This window comes from Colias philodice, chromosome 9 (assembly GCF_061535455.1).
Source record: "Colias philodice isolate Cphi_HAF_F1 chromosome 9, ilColPhil1 Martin Lab GWU primary, whole genome shotgun sequence".
Taxonomy (NCBI): Eukaryota; Metazoa; Arthropoda; class Insecta; order Lepidoptera; family Pieridae; genus Colias; species Colias philodice.
The window spans coordinates 12372486-12396452 of NC_143094.1; the positions used below are offsets into that span (position 1 = coordinate 12372486).

A 23967-nucleotide genomic window follows, 5' to 3' on the forward strand; every position below is an offset into this window, starting at 1 on the left:
TAGACTAGGTAGCCACATCAGAAATAAGGGGGAGGAGAAGAAGATTTCTGTTGTGGTATCTCTAGACATAGAGGGAGCCTTCGACAGCGCCTGGTGGCCAGCCATAAAGGTGCGGTTGGCTGAAGTTGGGTGTCCGGGGAACGTAAGGCGGATGATCAGTAGATACCTGAGTGGAAGAGGTGTGAAAGTTAGGTATGCGGGTGTGGAAGTGAGTAGAGAGACCAACAAGGGGCGCGTGCAGGGTTCCATAGGTGGGCCGCTCCTGTGGGACCTCTTGTGGGAGATGGATGTGTTTTGTCAGGCTTTTGCCGACGACATTGTGCTAGTGTTTGATGGAGATACTGCTTTAGAAGTAGAGACGAAGGCAAACTGCACATTGAGGAAAATTGACGAATGGGGTGTCAGAAATAAACTAAAATTCGCGCCACACAAGACATGTGCCCTGCTCTCGACACGAAAATTAAAATTTGACAGGCCACGACTTGTAATGGGGAGTGTGGACATCCAATATTTCGAAAGTATTAAGATACTGGGCCTTACTATTGATGGCGGCCTGACATTCAACGCCCATGTCGGGAGCGTTTGCAATCGCCCCTTATAAGCTATTAGCAAGAGCAGCTAAAGTAAGGGGGCTTAACCCCCAAGTAGTTAAGACTATATATATCGCAGTTATATAACCGACTATATTGTATGCATCAGCAGCGTGGGCACCCAAAGCGGAAAAGATGGGGGTCCAAAAGAGGCTTAACACCGTACAACGGGGTTTTGCCCAGAAGATCTGCAGAGCATATCGGACTGTCTCCCTGAACTCTGCGATGCTGTTGGCTGGGATTCTCCCTCTTGACCTCAGGATACTCGAAGCTTCGACGCTTTATGAGATCAAGAGGGGTGTGTCGCACCCGGCGGTGTTGAGGGACAGGGAGATGGAACGAATGGCACCCGCGATACGGACCCACATATGGCAGAGCAAGTAGAGCTGGGGTTTGGCTTGATAGATGCCTATGCCGACGTGGTGAACAGCCACGTCTTCAGGGTCTATAGGAACGGCAGCAAGATTGCGGCCGTCGAGTCGGAGCCGCCCTTTCCGGAAACCGGATTACGATCTGTGTCCTGTTTCATTCGTCAAGTGTATTTTGGGACAGGATACGATCAGCGAATGGGACAGGAGATACGATGTAGGAAGAACGGCCGGAGTCGCGAAGCCCTTTTTCCTAAGCGCTGCTGCTGTATACAAGGTAGTCGCGAAAAAGACATCACACACCACACCACACAAGTACTGACTGGTCACGGCGGATTCGCCTTCTGTGAGGTTCTGATGGGGATTCTGATTACATTTTTAACTGTAAAAGGACCATAGTATAATTTTCATGACTGTGTAATCATGTGTAATAGTCGTGTTTTCAGTGCAGTGTCTATTTTCTATGATAATAATAATTGTGTTTTGTGAAACAATCCAAAGTTGTTTCATTTACTAAAATGTCCTGTATTTCATAAAACATACTATAATAATCATCAAATAATACTTAAGTAAACTATTCGAATAAACAGTAATAGTTATAACAATAAAATGTACGTTACTGTTAAACAATCGAATAACCAAATAATAGATTATTACAAATGTTCAGTATACAAAACAAATAACACGAATATTAGCGCAACAAGATTTTACTGTTGCCGTCGAAAATATAAATTTACACGAACAATATCGTAAGTGACATTACTGACCAGAGCTTGACCTACACTAGTATAGTAAAATGAATCCAGTTAAATTATAACGAAGCCCTTGGGACTACTTAAATTTTGTTGAAATAACCAGATAGCTGAAAAAATTAGCTTCCATATGCGATATTAAAAGTCTCTGATACTTGTTGTTTAATGGAGTTATTAAGGAAAAATGGTTTTTTATTTTTCCTGAACATTTACACTTTTACGATTACCGGATTATTCGCGGGGGGCGTCGATAATATGTTGTACAAAGTACAAAATTAATTATTCTAAAAGTGAAGTGTTTAATAGTTTACGCTGTTTTTATTGTATCTACAAATCTACAATACGCTATAAACTTTATATTTTATAATCGTCATGTTAGTGCTGTAGGCGGCCGTGTTCCAAGTGATAAGATTAAAATAATAAATCGATAACTACTTTCTCCTATTATTTAATAGCTTTTGTGAAATTTATTGAGAATACTGTTATTTTAAGTGATTAGTGCTACGAAAAGAAATTATGATGCGGTCGAGTAAGCTTCTTGATGATGACGAATTAGTTAAATATTTTCCGGATTTACCCAGCGGGCCCTTAGACAGCTATAGAAAAAAAGCATCGTTCAATTGGCGCCGAATGAAACTGGTTTACGACAATTTAGCGACCATTAAAATAAAAGTAAGTTAGCATTTAGTTCTCTAGCTACAGTTATTACTCACTTTATAAATAATTACATTTTTGTAACTCATAGATAAGTATATACACAATATATTTTTATTCCATTATCTACAATTTTTATAATAGGTGTAATATCTTAGTTGTTAATGATGTTAGGTGTTGATGTTTTGCTATTTAACTAAGTTTATATTTTCCACAATTTTTATTTGCACATGATTTTCCAGAACATGAACAAACTTTTGAAACAATTTTGTATGTGAATCGATTAATAATAAACTATTCTGTTTATCACTTTGTTACTTGTTTATGAAGATATTGTATCTATTTCTGCGCAGATACTGTCTTAATTATTATTTTGTCTTGATAACATGCATAGTTTTATGAATGTATCTTTATTCAGCTAAATCTTCAAATGAATATTTATACTTTAGTGATTTTTAGTAATTATACAAGTTCATGGACACTAATTACTTGTACAATGTACATATTTATATGTAGTTTGTACATTAACTTGTAAATGTAGGTCAAAATCACCATAAATAATCTTTATATACAACACTAGCGGTCGGCCCCGGCTTCGCTCGTGGTACATATTTCGCAATAAAAGGTAGCCTATGTTCTTTCTCAGGGTCTAAAGATTATCTGTGCCAAATTTCATCAAAATCGGTCCAGTAGTTTATGCGTGAAAACCATACATACATACATACATACAAACCTTTCCTCTTTATAATATTAGTATAGATAACAGTTATTTATTTAAATGAGGTATTGGAAAATCCTTTTATTATATAAAACATTGTGATAAAATTGTATTAAAATTAAAATTTCATCATCAACCTTAATTCATGTTCAAAGTATCATTTGGTTAAGTGGTACTTCAAATTTAGATTCTAACTACATAGCATTAAAATTTGTTTTAGCATGACATCTGGAACTTTATGCGCAATCATCCCCTATTCCAACACTCCGATACACCTCTCTCCATGGATGAGCAGAGACATTTGGCTGTTAAGAGAATGTATGCGTACTACAATGAACAATTTGCAACTTTGGAGAAGGTATTTTTGAGTATTTTTTTACGTAGATATTACCTAGGTTATTGACCACAGTTCAATGACAGCTGTCCGTCCTCTTGAAAGTCATTCACATAGTAGATTCATATTGCAATTATTAATCTTAAATTATTACTTGTTATTATGCTTAAAAATCCTTCCTATAATTTTATATTGTTGAATGATATACATAATATATTTCTACAATATTAACTAAAATAATTATTATGTATAAATGTATGATTGAAAAAAATTTATCTCAGAGCCTGACGCCTACATACTTAAAAAATAAAACATAATATGTTTGTGCTACACAAATAAAATTACAAATATGCCCCATTTTTACCAGAATTATTTATTAAACTCCTACACCTGTGTTTTATTTTATACAATTTAATAAAATTATAATGCCATAATAATGCACATTATAATTATAAATTCTTCTGTAAGTAAATAATATGTGTTTCCTTGGTCAGAATAAAGTCATTTTACTAAAACTTCTAGATAGTGGAAGATCCAAGAATATTCCAAGCAGAATCAGAAGCGATGTTCATGTTCGACAGTTCATTTGCTGTAAAGGTCTCTCTCACGTTTCGAATGTTCTCGAACACAATACAAGGGAGCGGGAGACCACACCACTATAGCTTTGTAGAGGATATAGAAAAGGCAAGGATCGGTGGATGCTTCGCCTTAACAGAAGTGTCGCATGGTTCTAATGCCAAGGGAATGAGAACGACTGCCACTTATTGTCCGGAAACGAAAGAGTTTATACTGCATACACCTGACTTTGAAGCTGCGAAGTTCTGGGTGGGATGTATGGGTGAGTGGTGAATATTTTACAAAGTATATTTTCTTTATAGTCTAACACAAATGTACAAGGAAGAAGCTGAGAAACAATGTACTATTTGGAATGATGTAGCTTTAAAAATATTTTTTTTCATACACACAATTTTTTCAAACGTCAGATTTATGGGACCTCCTAGCTTAAAAGCTAGAGATTTGTTCTGGAATTTATTTCAAAGTTGGTTAGGTAGTTCGGAGTTCCTAAGTATAGTGTGTACAACTAAACAAATAAGCATTTCTGCTTTATTATATTGACTATTGAGTATTGATTCATGTCATAAAGATATATTTCACTAATAAAATATGTGAGCAACCTTCAAGGTTTTTTCCTCAGCTCTGACTCACTGTGATGAAATGACAGGTCTTTAGGCGGTGATTTTCGTAAACAGTTTTAATAAATAAATACATATTACAACATAGTTTAACTAATTTACATACTTATATGTACTTGGTACTAACTACTAACATATATTATTGTTAATAAAAATAATGCCTTGTCATAATGCAAATACAATACTATTGTTAATGGTTGATATATTTATTAATTTGCAACAAAAATTACGTAATTACACGTTTATTAAACTAAATTTCGACTAATAAAAAATGTATACTTACTCACCAATCGATTGTTACAGAAAAATTAATAGGCGAACATACATCCTGTATATGTGTAAATGTTTAATATTATTTCTTTGAAAACCTAATAAAAACAATAACAGAGATAACCTCCTTTTTTGAAGTCGGTTGATGGATATTCCTTGACCTTGTTCATTAAAAAATAGAATACTTTTATACCTTAAAATTATGTAATATTATTGTGAGCGGCGATTGGAAACAATTGCATGAATTATTTTAATTTATGTACATTCATCATTATGTGTACAATCACACCACAAAGGTCAGGAGTGCTTTATACCAAGTTGTGAACAAAGTCTTATATTAAAATCATAAATAATGGTTATTAATTTCTGTAAGCATGTTTTTGTGAATAATAATTATATAGCTTTATTCGTATAAAAACTTGTTTAAAGTAGAGCCATTTTAATAGGCAACATTTGACAGTTCAACAAAATTCAACAACGTAACCTAGTAACGACGTCATTGAATAACATGATATTTCGTTTTGTTAGAACTGCACATTTGCTTAACTTTTTTCAATTACGATTACATATTTATAATAATAATGACCGATACAAGTAATTTTAGGATTTGATTTTACTGATAAACCATTCTAAACATAATAAACAATTTATGATTTAAAGAACTGACGTCGCTACAATTTTGTGTCAATAAACCTTTTTTCTTTTTAAATACCAGAGACGTTACTCTAAAAATCGAAATCTGACATCTAGAATCGAATGCATTGATTACTTGGGAATAAAAATCGAAAAAATGAACATAAATTATTGACATGTGTTTCAAGTTCGATTGACAAATGTTTCAAGTCCGTATCGATTAATTCACTTTAATCGATGTTTTTAAGCAGGTTACCACCCTATGAAGATAAAATTGATAGACGTCAAATGTTGCCTATTAAATTGGCTCGACAATAAGTCGCTTAAGTCCCTTCTAATATCTTATCTAATACTTATCGTTATTAATTTTTGTGTGTTTCATTTTCGTGCTGTAACGGCTAGCTATTCGTTAAATATATGCAATAAATCATCAATTCAACTTATTTAAAGAGATTAAGAAAATACCAAAGTTTTAAATAATATGCCATAATATATCACTATCACTATAATATTTCTACAATTTTTGATATACCTAGCTAAGATCGATTTCCAATTTAAAATTTTAACACGCTTAACACAAAATTAACGTTATTCCCAATTAAAGTGTGCATTTGCTATTTCGGCGTCGATTTAATAAAAATTAAGTAGGAAACTTGAAACTAGAATTATATGCCCCTGGGTCTATCTTATAAAAACCTGTTAAGTGTTTCAGCTTATCATATATCTGAATGAATGGCTACACCCCCGTGGTAAAAACCTATTTTCCAAAATATTTTCTATCTCTGAACCACATATTATCTACATCTCCGATCAGTTCATTTTTCTGACAGGAAAACTCCACACAGTCTTACAAACTTTTGCATACTTACATAATATTAGTTTACTAATTGAACATCATTACAGGTATTTTTAAATGAATTTTTTTATGTATTAATGTTAATTAAATACAGGGAAATGCGCAACTCACGCGATCGTGTACGCAATGTTGATATCCAATGGCACGAACCACGGCCTGCACTCGTTCATCGTGCCGCTACGGGACCCTAAGACTTTGAAGCCCTTCGCGGGAGTCACTGTGGGCGATATTGGAGAAAAGATTGGCCTCAATGGGGTGGATAATGGGTAAGGTTTTGATATTGTTTTTACATTTATATTTGAGTAGCTTCCCGTTTTTTCTGGGGAAATCTTGCATAGATAGGTACCCTTGATGCCCGGGGAAAGAGCCATGGTTTATATTGGATTCTTACCGACTAAAACCCCACGAACAAAAAATATGCTTTCTGAGTGATGTAGACAATACTTTTGTACATCTTTATGTAGCTTGTTGCTGGCGAATTCCAAATCAGCTGAGATTTATTAGTTAAAAACGAGCGAAAAATCCTTTATAATATGTGTTAAGAATGACAGACTTGTAGTTGATGTATAAACAAGTAACAAAATACATACCTAAGTACCTATACAGAGGTGATTTACGATCTTTAGTATTGCAAGCAAATGCCGAAGGCTGAAGGTCCAAGTGCAATACTACAAACATTTATATGTTAGTACATAGTATAATGCAAATATTTAAGTTGATTTACATTTTTTTTTATGATTGTATATGTATGCTTACTATCTTGAGCGCGTGGCTTCGTTCGCGTAGTACCCTTGTAAAAATACTAAATTATCCGATAGTAAGGATCGACATGAAAGAGTAACAAACATCCATCTATTCTTACAAATTTGCACCTTTATTATCCTAGTAGGGAGTAGAAATCCTTGCAACAGTATTTCCCAAGTTTACTTGTTTATTCTAATACTAGCAGTCTGTCCCGGCTTCGCTCGTGCACAAATTTACGTCTTCTCTCCATAAAGAACCGTACTTCTAGGAATATTTATTATAAAAAAAGAATTAACGAAATCGGTTCAGCCGTCGAGTTTTGCGCTTAGCAACACATTCGGCGATTCATTTTTATTATATAGAAGATTTATACAGAGTGGAAATTTTCAATAGGCTCTGCAGATGGTTTCTCTTACAGATCTATACTAATATTATAAAGAGGAAAGGTTTGTATGTATGTATGTATGGTTTTCACGCATAAACTACTGAACCGATTACAATGAAATTTAGCACACATATAGAGGGAAACTTGGATTAATACATATGATAGGTTTTATCCCGGAAATCCCACGGGAATGGGAACTAACTGGGTTTTCCTTTGAAAAAGCGGGCGAAGCCGCAGGTGGAAATCTAGTTTCTAATAAAATTAGATATTTTATTCAACTACCCTCAATAATTCCTTTTCCAGTTTCGTAATGTTCAACAAGTACCGGATTCCAAAAGACCTAGCGTTGGACAAGCTTGGCGGAGTAGATGACAATGGAGTTTACCAGACACCTTTCAGAGACCCTAACAAGAGATTCGGAGCAGCCCTGGGAATTTTATCTGGTATGTGAATATTATGGTTAATTGTTTTATAGGAATTCCCTTTTTTTCAAGCAAAAATGTCAGATACTTTATATAATAAGTATATATATATATATACACCTACATTTATTAAAACTTCAAAATAAATTAATTTGAAGTTGAACCAGCATTTTTTATGATTTTAAATTGTAAATTAATTTGGTTAACGATCGCATACAAAAACCTTAACCTTGGTGTATAGCTTAAATTTCATTTATTTACTTGTAATTATTTATTTATTTATTTACTTGTATAAGAGATTTGATGTAGGAGGCTTTATTTATCGATCAAAATCAAAACAATTATAATAAGGAATTAAATCATTAAGATATCGCCCTAAGACCTACATAAAAAAATGTTTTACATTATAATAGTAATTGGCTTAAACATTGAATAAAAACATCGTTGTAGTCTTGTAGCAAGGGAACTGTAATTATTTAAGGTTAAATCAAACCAATTATTATGACGTACATACTGCTATAAAATGATTGACTTTGTGTTAAGAATATTTTTTTTGATTTAATCACCATGGAATTAAACGATGAAATAGGTACAATGAACAAAAATATTCATTGATTATGAATTATTCATAAATTTTGTCACAACAGAATATATAATTCTATTAATAATTTTCCATTAAAAACCGTTAATACTACAAATTACTACTTCATGATCTGCCAATAAAAAATGAGCTTTATTTCCAGGCGGTAGAGTGCACATTACTTCTATAACGACACATTACCTCGTGAAGGCCATAGTGATCGCCATTAGATACTCGGCGGTGAGAAAACAATTTGGCGCCGAAAATGGCGCGGACGAAACTCCTGTGTTGGAATATCAGCAGCAGGTATATGAGGAACTATTGTTTATTTATTTATTTTGTCTTTATTGTACAATCGGTCTTATCTTATCTTATCAATATGTTATATAAGTGAAATGCACAAATGATGGCTCTAAGTCTAAGGCATCTCTGTTTATCTGAGATAAATACAAAAATATAATATTCTAGTTTCTACTTTGTCATTAAGTAATAATGTAGCGCTTGGGAATGGATTTTTTATCGTTATCATTGTTTTTGAATTTATTGGTTATAAATTAATATTCACTTAATTATTCCTCTTCATACCTACTAATTCATCAGTGTAGGTTAAGAATTAATGATGTTGGATAAGGTGCTAATAAACATGTATTTTAGTAGGTATTTACTGTGAAAAATAATGTGAAAATAAACAAAAATTATGTTTTATTACAGAATTATAAAAAAGTGGCTTATTTATTATACAAGCGTACGTCATAATTATTAAATGTAGTCGTAAGTTCATTGTTCTAAATGTATAAATTCTCACAAAAATCAAACATAATAGTTGGGATTTTGCAACATATACATTATACATATTATGTTGGTATATCATAATTATACTTTTCGTCAATGTTTTCAAGACTACAAATTATATTATTATTGTGTGTGTAATGTATTTTACGTAAACTTATGAACAATAACAATTTTAATACTTACATATACATAATATATTAGATAGAGATAGACTCGATAAAAAGAATCTCGATTAGGGCCCCACATCTATACAAATACATTTTAAGGTGATGAATTATTTTTTCTAACATTTACGGCCCTTTTTAAACCTTCGTAATTTTTATATTATTAAAGTTGTCGTGATGAAAATTCTTGACAAGAAAGTTCAATAGTAACACAATACGTCTACCGTTTTAGAAACATGATTCCATGATATTTTCTCGATAGAAAAAAAATACAAAGTTCTCATTGTTATTTTTTTTTAATCTCTGGCATCTTCAAAATAACAAACGTAAAGTTACGACTTTTTGGATATTAACTATAAAATATACAACCTATAAGTCTACCGATTTAGAATTTTGAAATATGCGATGGTTTTGAAATAAACAAGAAATACTTGAAATTAGCGCGCGACCAGCCAATATAGCGAGAGCCGCCCTGTACCTTCCTACCCCGATCGCTGCACGAGTCATTCCCGCTACGGCCGTCACACGGGGAACTTGTGTCGCTCGCGCAATCGTAACAAAGGGTGACAACACGATAAGACAAAATGAGACAAATGGGGACAATAAAGAAAATAAGAAGAAGAAACATAAAGGTTGGAGGAAAAAGAATGCTTACAATTGGAACAAATTAATGAAGTAAGTTGGTTTTATTTTAAATTTGATGATAATTGTATTATAGTCGATGTTTGATATGTACCCCTGTTTTAAGTACATAACGAATGTGTAAGATTTTTTAATTTATAGCATAGATAATCTTTTCAGAAATCCGGAATCCAGAAGGAAAATAAACCCACTGATTGTTCACAATGTGAACCCACTCCTTCGTAAGTACCTTTATTCAGTCAAAAATGTATGTTATCAACGCTCTACTTTTTTTTATCGCATGATTCCATTTTTAGCAAAAATCAACAAAGTGCAAAGAAATAAAAAATCATGGTGAACTTAGTGGAAGTATGGTGGATGTAATATGGAACAGGAGCTCATTGGAGTAGTATTATATTTAAAAAAAATACGAAAAAATTTCAAGAATTACATTTCTTAGTAGGTGGTAGATAAGTATGTTGTATAAAGAATTTGATGTTGATATTTATTTCATTTATACTTACTACACCTGTGCGGGAAATTGCTTAGTACTAAAACAGGTTTATATTCATATTTACATAGTAATGTGAGTTTTCATTTCGAAAAATTTTGTGTAAGTATATTAAATTGAGTTCCTGGGTGATCTGGAAACACAATTGGGCCCGGAAGATGGCGCTGCAGTCACTCCTCCTAATCACATGAACCGATTTGGATGAATATTTGTGTGCACATTTCATTGTTGTGGGATGATTGGTTGATTCGTTTTCACATTAGCTAATATTATGTATTTTTGTTCTTAGAAAGTAAACTTAATTTAATGTTTATGATACATTATTATTGGTATAAATAAGCCAGTGTTCGTCTCACATTGCTGTACCTGCCTACCTACCCTACCAGGGCCTAACTTTGTTCTGGCTATTTTATTTTGATTATTTGTAATGAATAATTACAATTATAATAGAGTGCAAAAAATAAATACATGCGTCAATATATTTTGTGTTTTTTTTAAACAATTTTTTTATTTAAAAAAATATCATTCCGACCGCGGCTTTGCCCGCGTGGAATTAGGTTATATCGTGAATCCTGTTTTATCCCACAGAAGTGTTCAGTTCGGATAAAAAGTATCCTATGTGTAAATCCAGGCAATTAGCTATATTTTATCAAAATTGGTAATGTAGTCTTGACGTGATTAAGTAACAACTAAAAAAAAATATACAAATTAACATCCAAAGTTTCGCATCAGTTTTACTGTATTAGTGATATCTTCCACTCTTGACTTTGACTGAGAAGAATTAGGGTTTATAAGTTCTTTCAGAAATAGTACCTTTCATTTCTGGGCATGATGTAATATCTACGTCAGCATCAAATTCTATCTAAATCAATTCAGTAGTCCGCGTTATTGAGTACCATTTCATTTTTTCAGAGTAACAATATTTTTTGTTATTTTAAAGATTATTTATAACCTGTACTATTTTGTAATAAAGTAATTAAAAATTTCGTAATGTTTAATTACGAAATATGTAATAATAATTATTAATAATGTCTAAGTAGTTGTTAAAAAGAAGATTATTTGTTTATAAGCAAGAAAATAAAACCAATAAATCAACAATTAAATAAATGTATAACAATATTATAACTGTATGACGACTCCATACATGTTTGTCCCGAGTCGGCCAGCGGCAGCGCGGCGAGTTTGCAAGAATGACTTCGCGCACACCCGCGTTCGCGATAGCGAGCTATTAGACTCCGCCCGCCAAGCAGTGGATTTTTTTTGTGTATCGTCTTAAAAGAAATTTGACTTTTGGTGAAGAAATATTTCTAAAGATCTTGGAGAGACGAAGAAAATAATCTTTGACCTTTAGAAATAGAACTTTTCCTGGCCAATATTTTCCCGGGTAAACTCGCGAGGTCGAACCCACGTGTATCTCAAATACTCTTAATAAATAACTATTACAACATTGTCTCTATTGTTTCAGCAAATCCGTCTATTACCTTACCTTGCGGCAGCTTACGCGTTCCGTGTCTTCTGTTCTTGGTTTAGCCTCACACACGTCAATATTACCATTGATAACTTCATGGGTAAGTTTTTTTTTTGGATGATTATCGATAATACAGAACCATATTATAATATTAAGTAGGATTTTTTGAAGTGAAACTTCTTTAGGCGCGTTGAGAGCAAAATTTCAAGGTCGCATCATGGCAATACCGTCACGTCATTCATCAAGGTGACGATTTTGGTATCTCTGAATCTTTCAAAAAAAGTTTCACTTCTGACACGTGGGCTCGGCACACACGCTCTTTTTTTGTTGTTGTTAAAATAAACTAAAAGAAAATTATGTTAGTTTGAGAACTGTAAACGTTCCCGTGTTAGTTACCATATATCTATATCGGATCGGCTATATCGGATAACCATCTTTTATTTTTTCTCGATTTAATTTTTTTGTTTATCAATCAAGTTTATGAGTAATTGTAAATAGTCTTAAAGATATCACATTCACATTGTATCATCGCCATATTATCTGTTTAAAAATTATTATTGACAAGGAGAATACAATGTCGAATATTTAACCTTTACTTTTTAGATATGCTTCCTATACTATACTATAAAATTCTACAAAATACTCTGAGTCTTCACCCAATCGATAGATAGTCATAAAAAAACATCATTTAATATTAAGCATTCCAATGCTATAATAAATGAGAAAATTTAAAGAAAAGATTTATCGATCTAAATTGTTTTGGTATAACTAAGTAATCGATAGCTGTGAAATTCGATAAGATGAAAGACGTTCGAATCCCGCCTAGTGACAAGTTTTTTTTTTCTATTCTTTAAAATTTTCTTCATTTCGATCGACTGGCCGGTTGGCTTGGTTGGTAGTGGCCCTGCCTTCCAAGCCAGAGGTCATGGGTTCGATTCCCACCCGGGGCAAATATTTGTGATGAACATATATGTTTGCTCTGTGTCGTCTGTTGATTATCGATAAAAGTATTTATTTAAAATTATATATATGTACTTATGTTTATCAGCCATCTGGTTTCCATAACACAAGCGAAAGCTTAGTATGGGATCAGCTCCGTGTGTGATAATTGTCCTGAAATATTTATGTATTACAGGTAAATTAGAAAACGCAGCGAACCAAGGTATAGAGATGCACGCATTGTCGTCAGCTGTTAAGCCGCTGTGTGGTTGGTTGGCGAGAGACGCCATACAGAACTGTAGGGAGGCGTGCGGGGGACATGGGTATTTGAAAGGTAAATAATTAATATAGTAAAAGAAAAGATTTAAGGTTGAAGGTTTATAATTCTACTTTTACACTATATAATAATTATAATTCGCACAGCGATTTATCCGTGCAACTCGCGACGAACGACGACGAAATTAGTTATAACTAAGTGCTCTGGCAGACGTTGTTCTACCATATTGTCCCTTTTTCGTAGTTTCTCTACATAGAAACCTTCCTTTCGCCTTAACAAAAACGTTAAAAATTGACGAATTGGTCGAGCCATTTTGCGCTTATCCGCATAATTGCCGATTAATTATCTTACATGATCATTCTTATACATGAGGTGGTCTTGAAATGGGATCTTTTTCAGACAACCGGAAAAAAATCCATTTTACTCATATTATTAACATTTATTTTTAATCCCAGCGGCAGGTATAGGCGACATACGCAACGACAACGACGCAAATTGTACTTACGAGGGTGAGAACAGCCTTTTGCTGCAGCAGACCAGCAACTGGCTGCTCGGAGTGTATCCTCGGAGGAAGTTGCTCACTGGAGCTGATGGTCCACTTGGATCCTTGGAGTTCCTGGTTGGTTCTGATGATGCACTGGCTAAGAGCTGTTCCTGGTGGAAGGTGGAGGAACTCATGGATCCATATAGTAAGTGAAATGTATTAAAATGATTCTACGTTTTAATGAACTGCGGAGAATTATTAATTACTAGCTTTCCACCCGCGGCTTTGCCCGCGCAGTCAAAGAAAAACCCGCATAGTTCCCGTTCCCGTGGGATTTCCGTGATTGCGTCATTTTCCCGGGATAAAAAGTAGCCTATGTCCTTTCTCGGGTATCAAAATATCTTCATACCAAATTTCATGAAAATTGGTTTAGGCGTGATTGAGTAACAGACAGACAGACAGAGTTACTTTCGCATTTATAATAAAGGGTGTCTCAGCGCCGATTTTAAACTTTAAACACGAATTTCTCGGCAACCTGCGGGGTTAGCTGGAGGGGAGTGGTAGCGTTCGATAGGTGACGAGTGCGGATTTTTTTGTGGCCATGGCGCAGTGGTCTGGTACGCACCGCGCGTACGCAGTAGAAGCGTACTTATGCAATACGTTTTCGTTGAGTGAAAAACGGTGTAAATTTGTAGTCGCTATGAAATCCACCGTTTGAGTGATGCCCCGAGTACTCAATTAATTAAGTCGTGAGGAGAGAAGTTTAGAGCGACAGGATGTTTACTAAATCATTCAATTGGACCACGAAATAGACCTGTGCGAGCGATTGAACACATCGACCGCGTCGCCGCTGCGGTCACGGAACATCCAAGACGCTCACTTAGACATCATGCTGCCTCTTTAAGCCACCATCGGTAACTTTTTTGTACCTCAGCTGCAAGAATAGGATATTGACAAGTCTGATGTATGGTTTCAGCAAGATGGGGCCACAGCCAACACTGCTAGGGACGCACTAAATACGTCATTTCCGGGAAAATTCATAAGCCGCTCTGGAGACATATTGTGTCCACCCAGATCTCCCGATTTAACCCCCGTTGACTTTTTTTTATGGGGTTGTCTCAAAGCAAAAGTTTTTGATATCCCTCTTACAAATTTGGACCAGTTGAAGACTAAAATAACGACAGAAGTGAGAGCCATTTCAGCGGACATCCTTCGGCGCGTCTCGGCAAATTTGCGTGTCCGATTTGAAGAGTGCATTCACCATGATGGAAGACATCTTGACGGTGTAATATTCTGTACATAAAATCCGCACTAATACACTTTAATTTACTACAGTAAAAATATTATGAATACAATTTGTTTTTTTTATACAAATTTTCAAAGTTTAAAATCGGCGCTGAGACACCCTATATTAGTATGGATTTATCCCCAAAGTTTCATATGATTATCTTTGTAACAAAACTCCTGTTAATTAACTGTCTAGTGTCTATTAAAATTTCTTATTTCGATTTTATATTGTCTTATAATAGAGGTCACCACTACTGAAAATGTTGAGGTTATTTTTTCATTCATAATTTTTAGCAAAGCAAGTGTTTAAGATTTACAAAATATATGTGAGTATTTTTTAAGTGAAACTTCTTAAGGAGCGTTGAGATTACAATTTCATGGCAATACTGTCACTTCATGGAGTAAGGCGACAATTTTGGTATCTGTGAATTTGGCCAAAGAATTGTGAATTTGGTTTCACTTTTGACACGTATGCTCTGCACAAATGTTCATTTTATACATTGCACTATTTTTACAGATATAACGCAAATGTACAAATGGCTAACTGCATACACTCTCAAGATGACATACGACAAAGTGCAGAAATTGAAACAAGAGGGGAAAAACAACGTGCAGGCTAAGAACGAGTCGCAGTCGTACAATGCTGTAGCTTTGTCGTGTGTTTATGGAGAGGTAAAGTTAAACAATTTTTTATTCATATCTACCAGGTGAAAGGTAAGACGTTAGACGGATTAAGACAGGAGCTTCTACTAAGGAAACTTCGCTAATCAGCTGACCGATTTCCATACAAAGTCCAAAATTTTTTCTACGAATTCAGCAAAGTTGTAGAACAAAAGTTGTTTAGTTTCATGAGACGAAGCTCCTGTCAAAATGCGTCTGACGTCTTACGAGTCACCCTGTATACTAATATTATAAAACTGAAGAGTTTGTTTGAACGCGCTAATCTCGGGAACTACTGGTCCGATTTGAAAAATTCCTTCGGTGTTAGATAGCCCATTTATCGAGGAAGGATATAGGCTATATATCATCACGCTAAGACCAACAGGAGCGGAGCAATGCGGGTGAAACCGCGGGGAACAGCTAGTTAATTATAACACGTACTAAATAATGACAGCTTTATGTTTAAGTATTTTCTACCGATTCAGAATTATTTTGAACTCCTGTGGTTTTTATTCTGGAGTGGCCAGGGCCCAAGACAAACTAGTTCCCTATGAAGACACTTGATTAATAACTTCTTTTTTGTATTGTTAGTTCTTAATGGAACTGCATTTAAGAATATTATATTATAGAATTGAATTGCATCCCGTGTTTAAATTGTTGTTGTAAAAAATACATAAATTTTAGGACCGGTTCCTTTACATCCATCCTTATAACGACAATCCTTTAACGTCGAAATCATAGACTTAGAAAATTAACTTACTATAAGAAACTACACGCGAGGCCGGGTTAAATATTAGTTTGAATATAATAAGAATGTACTGCGATTCTACACAGCTACCTAATTGATGTAGGTAGTTGATAACAAAACGCAGCAAGTCAACGACTATTAATAAAGTGAGGGTAGTTGGGTCGAACGTCGTATAAACAACGTCCGAGCCCCTAGGCACGATTCGTACGAATGCGCCACGATTCAAAGGAAAGCGGCAATTTATAGTATTCGACAGCTAAGCATGTTCAGACATAAAATAATGACTACTACATTGATTATTTTATACTATTCATCCACTAAAATATTAAATCAAAAGTTACGTCTAACATTACCATATATTTTTGCAGAACTTCATAATAAACCACTTCTACAAGACGGCGAAAGAGTTCCCCGATGAGGCGTGCAGGACAGTTCTACTCGATCTGGTCTCCTTGTATGGAGCTTTCTTATTGGAAAAGCATCTGGCGACTTTGTATATTGTGAGTAATGTTACATTTGGCTATTTCTTTTTAATCAATGATTCTTAGTATTTATGATTACTTAGCTTTTGGGTATATTTTGTAAATTTTATAAACTTGTTACGATTTTACAGCATTTAAATATCATTCAAATGCTTTGCAAATGAAAATAAAAAAAAATAAAAATCGATCATGTGACGGGATTCGAACCCGCGTTTTTGCCATACCGGGGCAACGTCTACCTTACGACTATCCGTGACCACACTCGCTATAACGTGATCAAAACGTCTGATGAAATAATATAATATATAAAACGCGTTTTAAAATCCGTTAAAAATAATTAATTCCAACTATTTTCCAACCCTTAGGGCGGCTACTTCGCCCACGACCAAGGGCTGCAAATCCGTGAGGGTGTACTACAACTATGTGGGAAATTAAGCACACAAGCTGTGAGCCTAGCAGATACCCTGGCTCCGCCTGACTGGTGTCTTAACTCCATACTGGGCATGGCTGATGGACAGGTATGTTTTTGTATTATCTACTAAAGCAAGTATTTTTACTGTTATTTGTTAGTTATTATTGTTCATCACTGCCGAGTATCATCAAAATAGGCGTTGTTTTTGCGTGAAAGAGTTACAAACATAGATCCAAACAACAAATTATGTCCTTACGCCGTTATTCGAGGCCTTTAAACAATAATGAGAGAGAGACATCTTTGATTTCCGGCCGACATTACGTAGTTGTAGTTCCAATTATCTCCACAGAGGGCCTCGTTGTCGCGCTTCCGTGTTTACCAGAGTGACGTTTGTACAGCTAAGCTTTTAAATAACGGTTATCGCAGTAATTAGCTCATTGGCGTCTTAATTTTCGTACCGACAGTATATCTTGGGATAACGCTGTTAGCGTTCGTTTATTATCCTTTGGAATAAAAGTTGTAGTTTGCTATTATATTACGTTTTGATATTAAAATTTTAAATATTAAAATTAGTAACAGTTTAAAATTTAAATAGAAGTTGTCGTGTAAAGTGTATTTAAAATGAGTGACGGAGGTAGTGAGAAGATGCCAAATGATAATTTGGTATCCAGCGATTGTTCGTCGTCGTTATCGTCGGATGAAGAGGAGGTCGTACGTTCACCTAAAAAGACGGTTAAAAGAAAACGAAAAAGCAGCAAACCTAGTAAGAACAAGAAAACACGTAAGGAAAATGAAAGTTTGTCATTACTTTCAAATCAGGTCAGTGAAATACAGCATTTTCTTGCGAATTTCTCCTCTAGTTTTGGCTACTACCCGCCGGGGTATAGTTATTGTTCGGATGGAATTAATTTAGATAATTGTGATCATGTAAGCGAACCGGCTGTCGAGCCGAGCGTTTCTTTTAACTTCGATTTGACTACAAATTTAAAAGAGCCAACCGTAGCAAATACTTCAACTGAACATTTGCAATTATTAAATTCTCTTCAACATTTTAATTCGGAGAATTGGACAAACGTACGTTATGCCGATATTCAAAAATTGTATAACGCTCGTCCGGGATTTGTTGATCTTGAAGTAAACGATGAAATAAAACAATTCGAAAAATCTAATAATTTAATTGCAACTGAAAAGTCGTTAAGTGCTATTACTCATGCGTTAATTATGCAAAGCGATGCGTTAAAAAAGGGCGTATCGGAATTGTTACAATGGACTAATGACAGTGAGGAAATAAACAAAGAATCCTTGCTTTCTAAAATTAAAGAGACATTTTCGGGCAGTTTTCAAAAAATTTCTCTTGATTGCTTACAATTAGTATGCGGTCGACGAGCGGATATTGTTGAACAAAGAAGGGATTTTTTCTTAAATTTGGTAAAAGATAAGTTTTTGAGGGTTAGTTTAAAAAAGATTCCGCCTTCTTGTGAATATATTTTTGAAAAGGAAGCATTTTCTGAATTTTTAAAAATAAATGGCGGTATTAATAAAATTTTTTCGCAAAATAAATCCTCCTTTTCTGCGCAAGAAAAGCGAGTTATTTCTGGGTCCCAGGCTGCGCAACCTGGACCTAGTACGTTTATTCAAAACCAAACCGGTCGCTCCCTTGCACCGTTTGCGTTCAATTATAATAATAATAATAGTTTTAGACATTATGCACCTCCCAAAGGAGTGCGTCCTAATTATGACTTTAATGAGCGTTTATTTCGACCTCAATTTAGATCACAATTTAAGCAAATGCGTTTTAACCGACCGCAATCTAACAGTACTAGTGCCTCGCGTCCAAGAGGCAAAGGTGATAAAAGATTTTGACTATTTACAGACGTTTCGGGGGGGCAGGTTAACGGAGTTTGTAAGTATTTGGAAAGAGAGGGGTGCTTCAGAAGCACTGCTAAAAATAATAACAGGTTACAAAATTCCTTTTCAAGCGAAACCGCCCTTGGTCATGCCGCGCCATACCAAAGTCCACTATCAAACTGTCCCATCTGTCGAGATGGATTTGGCAATAAACAATATGCTAACCGAAAATATTTTACAGCATGCCCCCGAAACGCCCAGTTTTTTATCTACCCTCTTTCTAACACCAAAAAGCGACGGTTCAATGCGTCCAATTTTCAATTTAAAAAGACTGAATCAATATCTCAAAGTAACGAAATTCCGACTAATTTCGGTACATCGAGTTCCAGATTTTCTACAGCCGCACGATTTCATGGTAAAAATCGATCTCACCCAAGCGTACTGTCACGTGCCCGTGGCCGTGAGTCATCGCTGCTTTCTGAGGTTGATGTACAAGGGCCAGATGTTACAGATGACCTGTTTACCATTTGGGCTCGCAACAGCACCCAAGGTTTTTGCGTCCCTGACGAACTGGACAGCGGAATTTCTGCGCGAAAAAGGTATTCGAATCATTGTTTTCCTCGACGATTTTTTAATTGTATGCCAGGACAGAGCCAAGCTCGTCAACCAAGTGGAGTTCGTGCTAAAAAGTCTAGAGGAGCTGGGCTGGAAGGTAAACACCAACAAATCGATACTCTCACCTCAGACCTCTTTAGAATACCTGGGTATAGTATGGGACACGTGGCAGAACAGGAAGTGTTTACCACAAAACAAAATCCGGAAAATAAAGGTAAATATTTCACATCTATTGGAGAGTCAGGTCATAACTTTGAAAGAGGCTCAGAGTACTGTAGGCTTTCTAAACTTTGCCCGTCTCGTTATACCCCAGGGCCGGCTCAATTTCCGTTGTCTTTTAACACTTTCAAACAGACTGCTGAAACACCAAGGCCGAACGTCGTTTCATCTGCCGCAACAGGTGGTCAAGGAGCTCAAGTGGTGGTTGGTAAATTGCGAGAAGTTCTCTCGAATTCATCCTCCCTCAACCACACATTTCTTAACAACGGACGCGGCGGATTCGGGTTGGGGGGCCGAGCTAAATGGTATTCATATGAAGGGAGAATGGGTGGGCGCAGAAAGCTTACTTCATTCGAACCAAAAGGAAATGCTCACTGTTGTCAAATGTTTAAGGGAAGTGGGTCCCTCTCTGATTCATTCGTCAGTTCTTCTACAGTGCGACAACAAAGCCGTTGTAGCCTACTTGAAAAACGAAGGGGGTTGTCGGTCGGCGGAACTGATGAAACTAACTTACGAAGTCTACCATCTGTTAGACATTTTCGACATACATTTGATTCCTCACCACATTCCAGGCAGTTACAATATGGAAGCAGATCGCCTATCGCGGAACATGTCCCCCGCGGAATGGCATTTACTACCATCAACGACAGATCTAGTGTTTGCGAAATGGGGAGTGCCAGATGTAGATCTTTTCGCTTCAACACGAGCTCATGTGGTACCCAAATATGTGAGTCTAGACCAACGGGATCGACAAGCATGGAAACACAACGCGTTTGCTTGGGAGTGGACCTTCAGGTTAGCGTGGGTATTTCCTCCTCCGAGTGTCCTGCCCCGAGTTTTGATGCATCTCAATCGAGCGAAAGGTATGTACCTAATAGTAACACCGAGGTGGCCGCGGGCATTTTGGAGAGCAGATCTGAAGTCGCGAGCGATAGCACCACCCTTCACCGTCCGCCACCTGGAGACCAAACTAATAGATCTGACCACGGGTCTCCCTCCACCAAAGGTAAAGAATATGGTTCTCGAAATTTGGAAATGTGGGGGTGGTCGCAAGCGTTAGAAACATGGTCAAGCCAGCAAAAATCGCTGTTGCGGTCAGGATGGCGAGGCTCTACTCTTAAAACGTATAAACCTGCTTGGGAACGGTGGATTAATTGGTGTTTAAAACACAATGTCGACATTAAGAATCCAACAGGATCTGATTTAGCCAAATATTTAGCTGATTTACATTTAGTCGAAAAACTTGCATATAGGACAATTTTAGTTCATAAATCAGTCGTGTCCACTTTATGTAAAACGGAGGACAATTCTAAGTATATTTTAGTAAAACAGATTTTAAAAGCTATAGCAAATACTAGCCCAAAATTGCGCGCGGGTAACATTTGGGATACCTCCATTTTGATATCGTGGTTAACTAATCATAATGTGCAGAATAGTAGTAACTTGTGGGAAATTTCACGCCGTTGTGCCATTATATTATTATTGTGTTCAGGTCGTAGAATACATGACTTGACACTTTTGAGTGTTGCAGAAGGCTTCTATGTAGATAGTACCGTAGAAAATTCTATAGTTTTTTGGCCCAAACATGGATCTAAGACTGACTCGGATTCATATGTTCAATCGGGTTGGAAATTATTGTCAAACGCAAGTAACTGTAATATCGACCCCGTATTTTGGATTAGAAAGTTATTAGATCTGGGCATGGATAGGCGTAACTCGGCTAACGTAGATAATTTATTTGTAACCGTTTGTGGCAAGGCGAAAGCCGCTTCTAGAACTGTAATAGCTGGTTGGGTGAAATCTGCTTTGAGAGAGGCGGGTGTTGAAGCTGCTCCTGGTAGCGTTCGATCAGCTGTTGCCTCTAGGAGCTGGTTAGACAATGAATCTATAGATAAAATTCTTGCAAGGGGAAATTGGAGGTCACAAAATACCTTCAAAAAATATTATAGAAAAGAAGTGAGACCGGTTAATAATCAGAATAATTCTTTATGTGCTCTGTTTGAGCCCTTATCACAATAATAAATTGAAATGATTATATTAATATATTTTTTGTAAATAATCACATTGGCGTCTTGTTTACCAGGCGAAACCAAACAATGTCTCATTATTGTTTAAAGGCCTCGAATAACGGCGTAAGGACATAATAGTTGAGTTTTACTTACCATTAAAACTCGTATTATGTCCAGGAGCCTTATTCGAGGCCTTACATTAAGTCCTGCCTGGTAGTTTGATTAAATAATTAATAAAATTAAATTATTAAAAATAATGAGACTCAATGAGCTAATTACTGCGATAACCGTTATTTAAAAGCTTAGCTGTACAAACGTCACTCTGGTAAACACGGAAGCGCGACAACGAGGCCCTCTGTGGAGATAATTGGAACTACAACTACGTAATGTCGGCCGGAAATCAAAGATGTCTCTCTCTCATTATTGTTTAAAGGCCTCGAATAAGGCTCCTGGACATAATACGAGTTTTAATGGTAAGTAAAACTCAACTATTTTCGCGTTTGGAGAAGTGTAAATTTTTGCAAGCTGTATAAATTATATATATTATGTTTTATTGATAGGATTTTATATCATATTGTATGTTTTCAAAGTTTGGTTGTTTTTATTGACATACGTTCACTGATAACTAAAACAAGAGATACACGATTGAGATGCCTATAATTATAATGCCTGCATCTCTTAAATTTCAACAACGCTTCCATATATTAGATGTAGGGCCGTTATTCGTCAAAAACTAATATAATATTTTATTCCAGGCATACAAACACATACAAGACAAAGTGATGACATTCCCCGGTTCTATGACGCGACCGGAGTGGTGGAAGGACGTCGTGTTTTGGCACAATTATGTTACTTCTAAGTTATAATAAGTAACTAACTTAAAATGATATAAGTAATAGGTGTAGATAGGTTACCAACAACATTTGATCTCCGAAAGAGCACTATACACACTATTAGACGTAAAAATAATAATAAATAATTTATTTGCACACAGTTATTAAACTTATTTAAAGTGAATAAGATAGCATGATTCAATTATCGTGAACGAAAGAGAAACCTGATGTAAATTTTGGCCAATTAGCCACATTTGATGTGTCCCTGAGCGCAAATCTATACTAATATTATAAAGCTGAAGATTTTGTTTGTTCGAACGCGCTAATCTCGGGAACTAGTGGTCCGATTTGAAAAATTCTTTCGGTGTTAGATAGCCCATTTATCGAGGAAGGCTATATATATATCGTCACAATACGACCAACAGGGGTGGAGCCACGGGGGTGAAACCGCGCGACATAGCTAGTTACCTATATACACCTTTTTACTTATAAAATCATTGATAAACGTAGTAAAATATAATCAAGATATTATGAAGATAAATACTTAACCCTACTTTACATGGGATTTTTAAAAGTTAAATAGGTAATTTAAAAGACTGGTTTTAAAATGTGGTTACTACATATAGGTGCCGATTCTTGCAATTTTATTAATGCTTTAAATATATAGTAGTATTTACTAATTAATTCTTTCTTCATCACATGAAAAACATTAAATAAATATTAAATTAATAATTAATAAATATTAAAAAAAGAATAAAGCAAGTATGGTGCAATAATAGGCAACTAATGAATGCTGTACAAATGAAAAATGAATAAAAATTATGAAATATATTTAGATCATATTTTTGAATGATAATATTGTATTTTTTATGAATGACTAGTTTTTAGTTTAGTTTTTAGTCTTTTTTTATGTGATATTTATATTTTGTATGTTGGATGGTTAATATTAAGTAATATAAATTTGTTGGGGATTTTTTTATACTTTTATATTGTATACAATGGTTTACGTAATAAATTATACAAATACAACTTTGTTTTTTAATTTGCGCTGGAAACTTTACTATTCAAAATAATTCATTAAAAATAAAAACATAAATAT

At 35.2% G+C, this 23967-nt stretch overlaps 1 protein-coding gene and 1 long non-coding RNA gene across 3 annotated transcripts; both read left to right on the plus strand.

The window, feature by feature from the left end:
* The first annotated feature begins 1979 nt into the window (after positions 1 to 1979).
* On the plus strand, positions 1980 to 23897 carry LOC149486197 (peroxisomal acyl-coenzyme A oxidase 3-like). The gene is made up of 13 exons (XM_089699548.1): positions 1980 to 2382; positions 3303 to 3440; positions 3939 to 4254; positions 6463 to 6634; positions 7801 to 7940; positions 8663 to 8805; positions 12053 to 12155; positions 13191 to 13328; positions 13727 to 13960; positions 15560 to 15714; positions 16819 to 16950; positions 17298 to 17450; positions 22791 to 23897. The coding sequence occupies exons 1-13, from the start codon at positions 2227 to 2229 to the stop codon at positions 22899 to 22901; spliced, it is 2091 nt and encodes a 696-aa protein (XP_089555674.1). The 5' UTR covers positions 1980 to 2226; the 3' UTR covers positions 22902 to 23897.
* On the plus strand, positions 9857 to 11066 carry LOC149486198 (uncharacterized). Of its 2 annotated transcripts, XR_016316108.1 has the most exons (3): positions 9857 to 10130; positions 10257 to 10318; positions 10394 to 11066. It is a non-coding gene; the product is annotated as an uncharacterized LOC149486198 (long non-coding RNA). The 2 variants fall into 2 exon arrangements; XR_016316107.1 differs by having other exon boundaries at positions 10257 to 11066.
* Positions 23898 to 23967: the final 70 nt, after the last annotated feature.

Coding starts and splice junctions, on each gene's coding strand:
- LOC149486197 (XM_089699548.1), top strand. CDS start 2,227: ATGATGCGGTCGAGTAAGCTTCTTGATGATGACGAATTAGTTAAATAT. Junction 3,441..3,938: donor AATTTGCAACTTTGGAGAAG/GTATTTTTGAGT, acceptor TAAAACTTCTAG/ATAGTGGAAGATCCAAGAAT. Junction 4,255..6,462: donor GTTCTGGGTGGGATGTATGG/GTGAGTGGTGAA, acceptor AATTAAATACAG/GGAAATGCGCAACTCACGCG.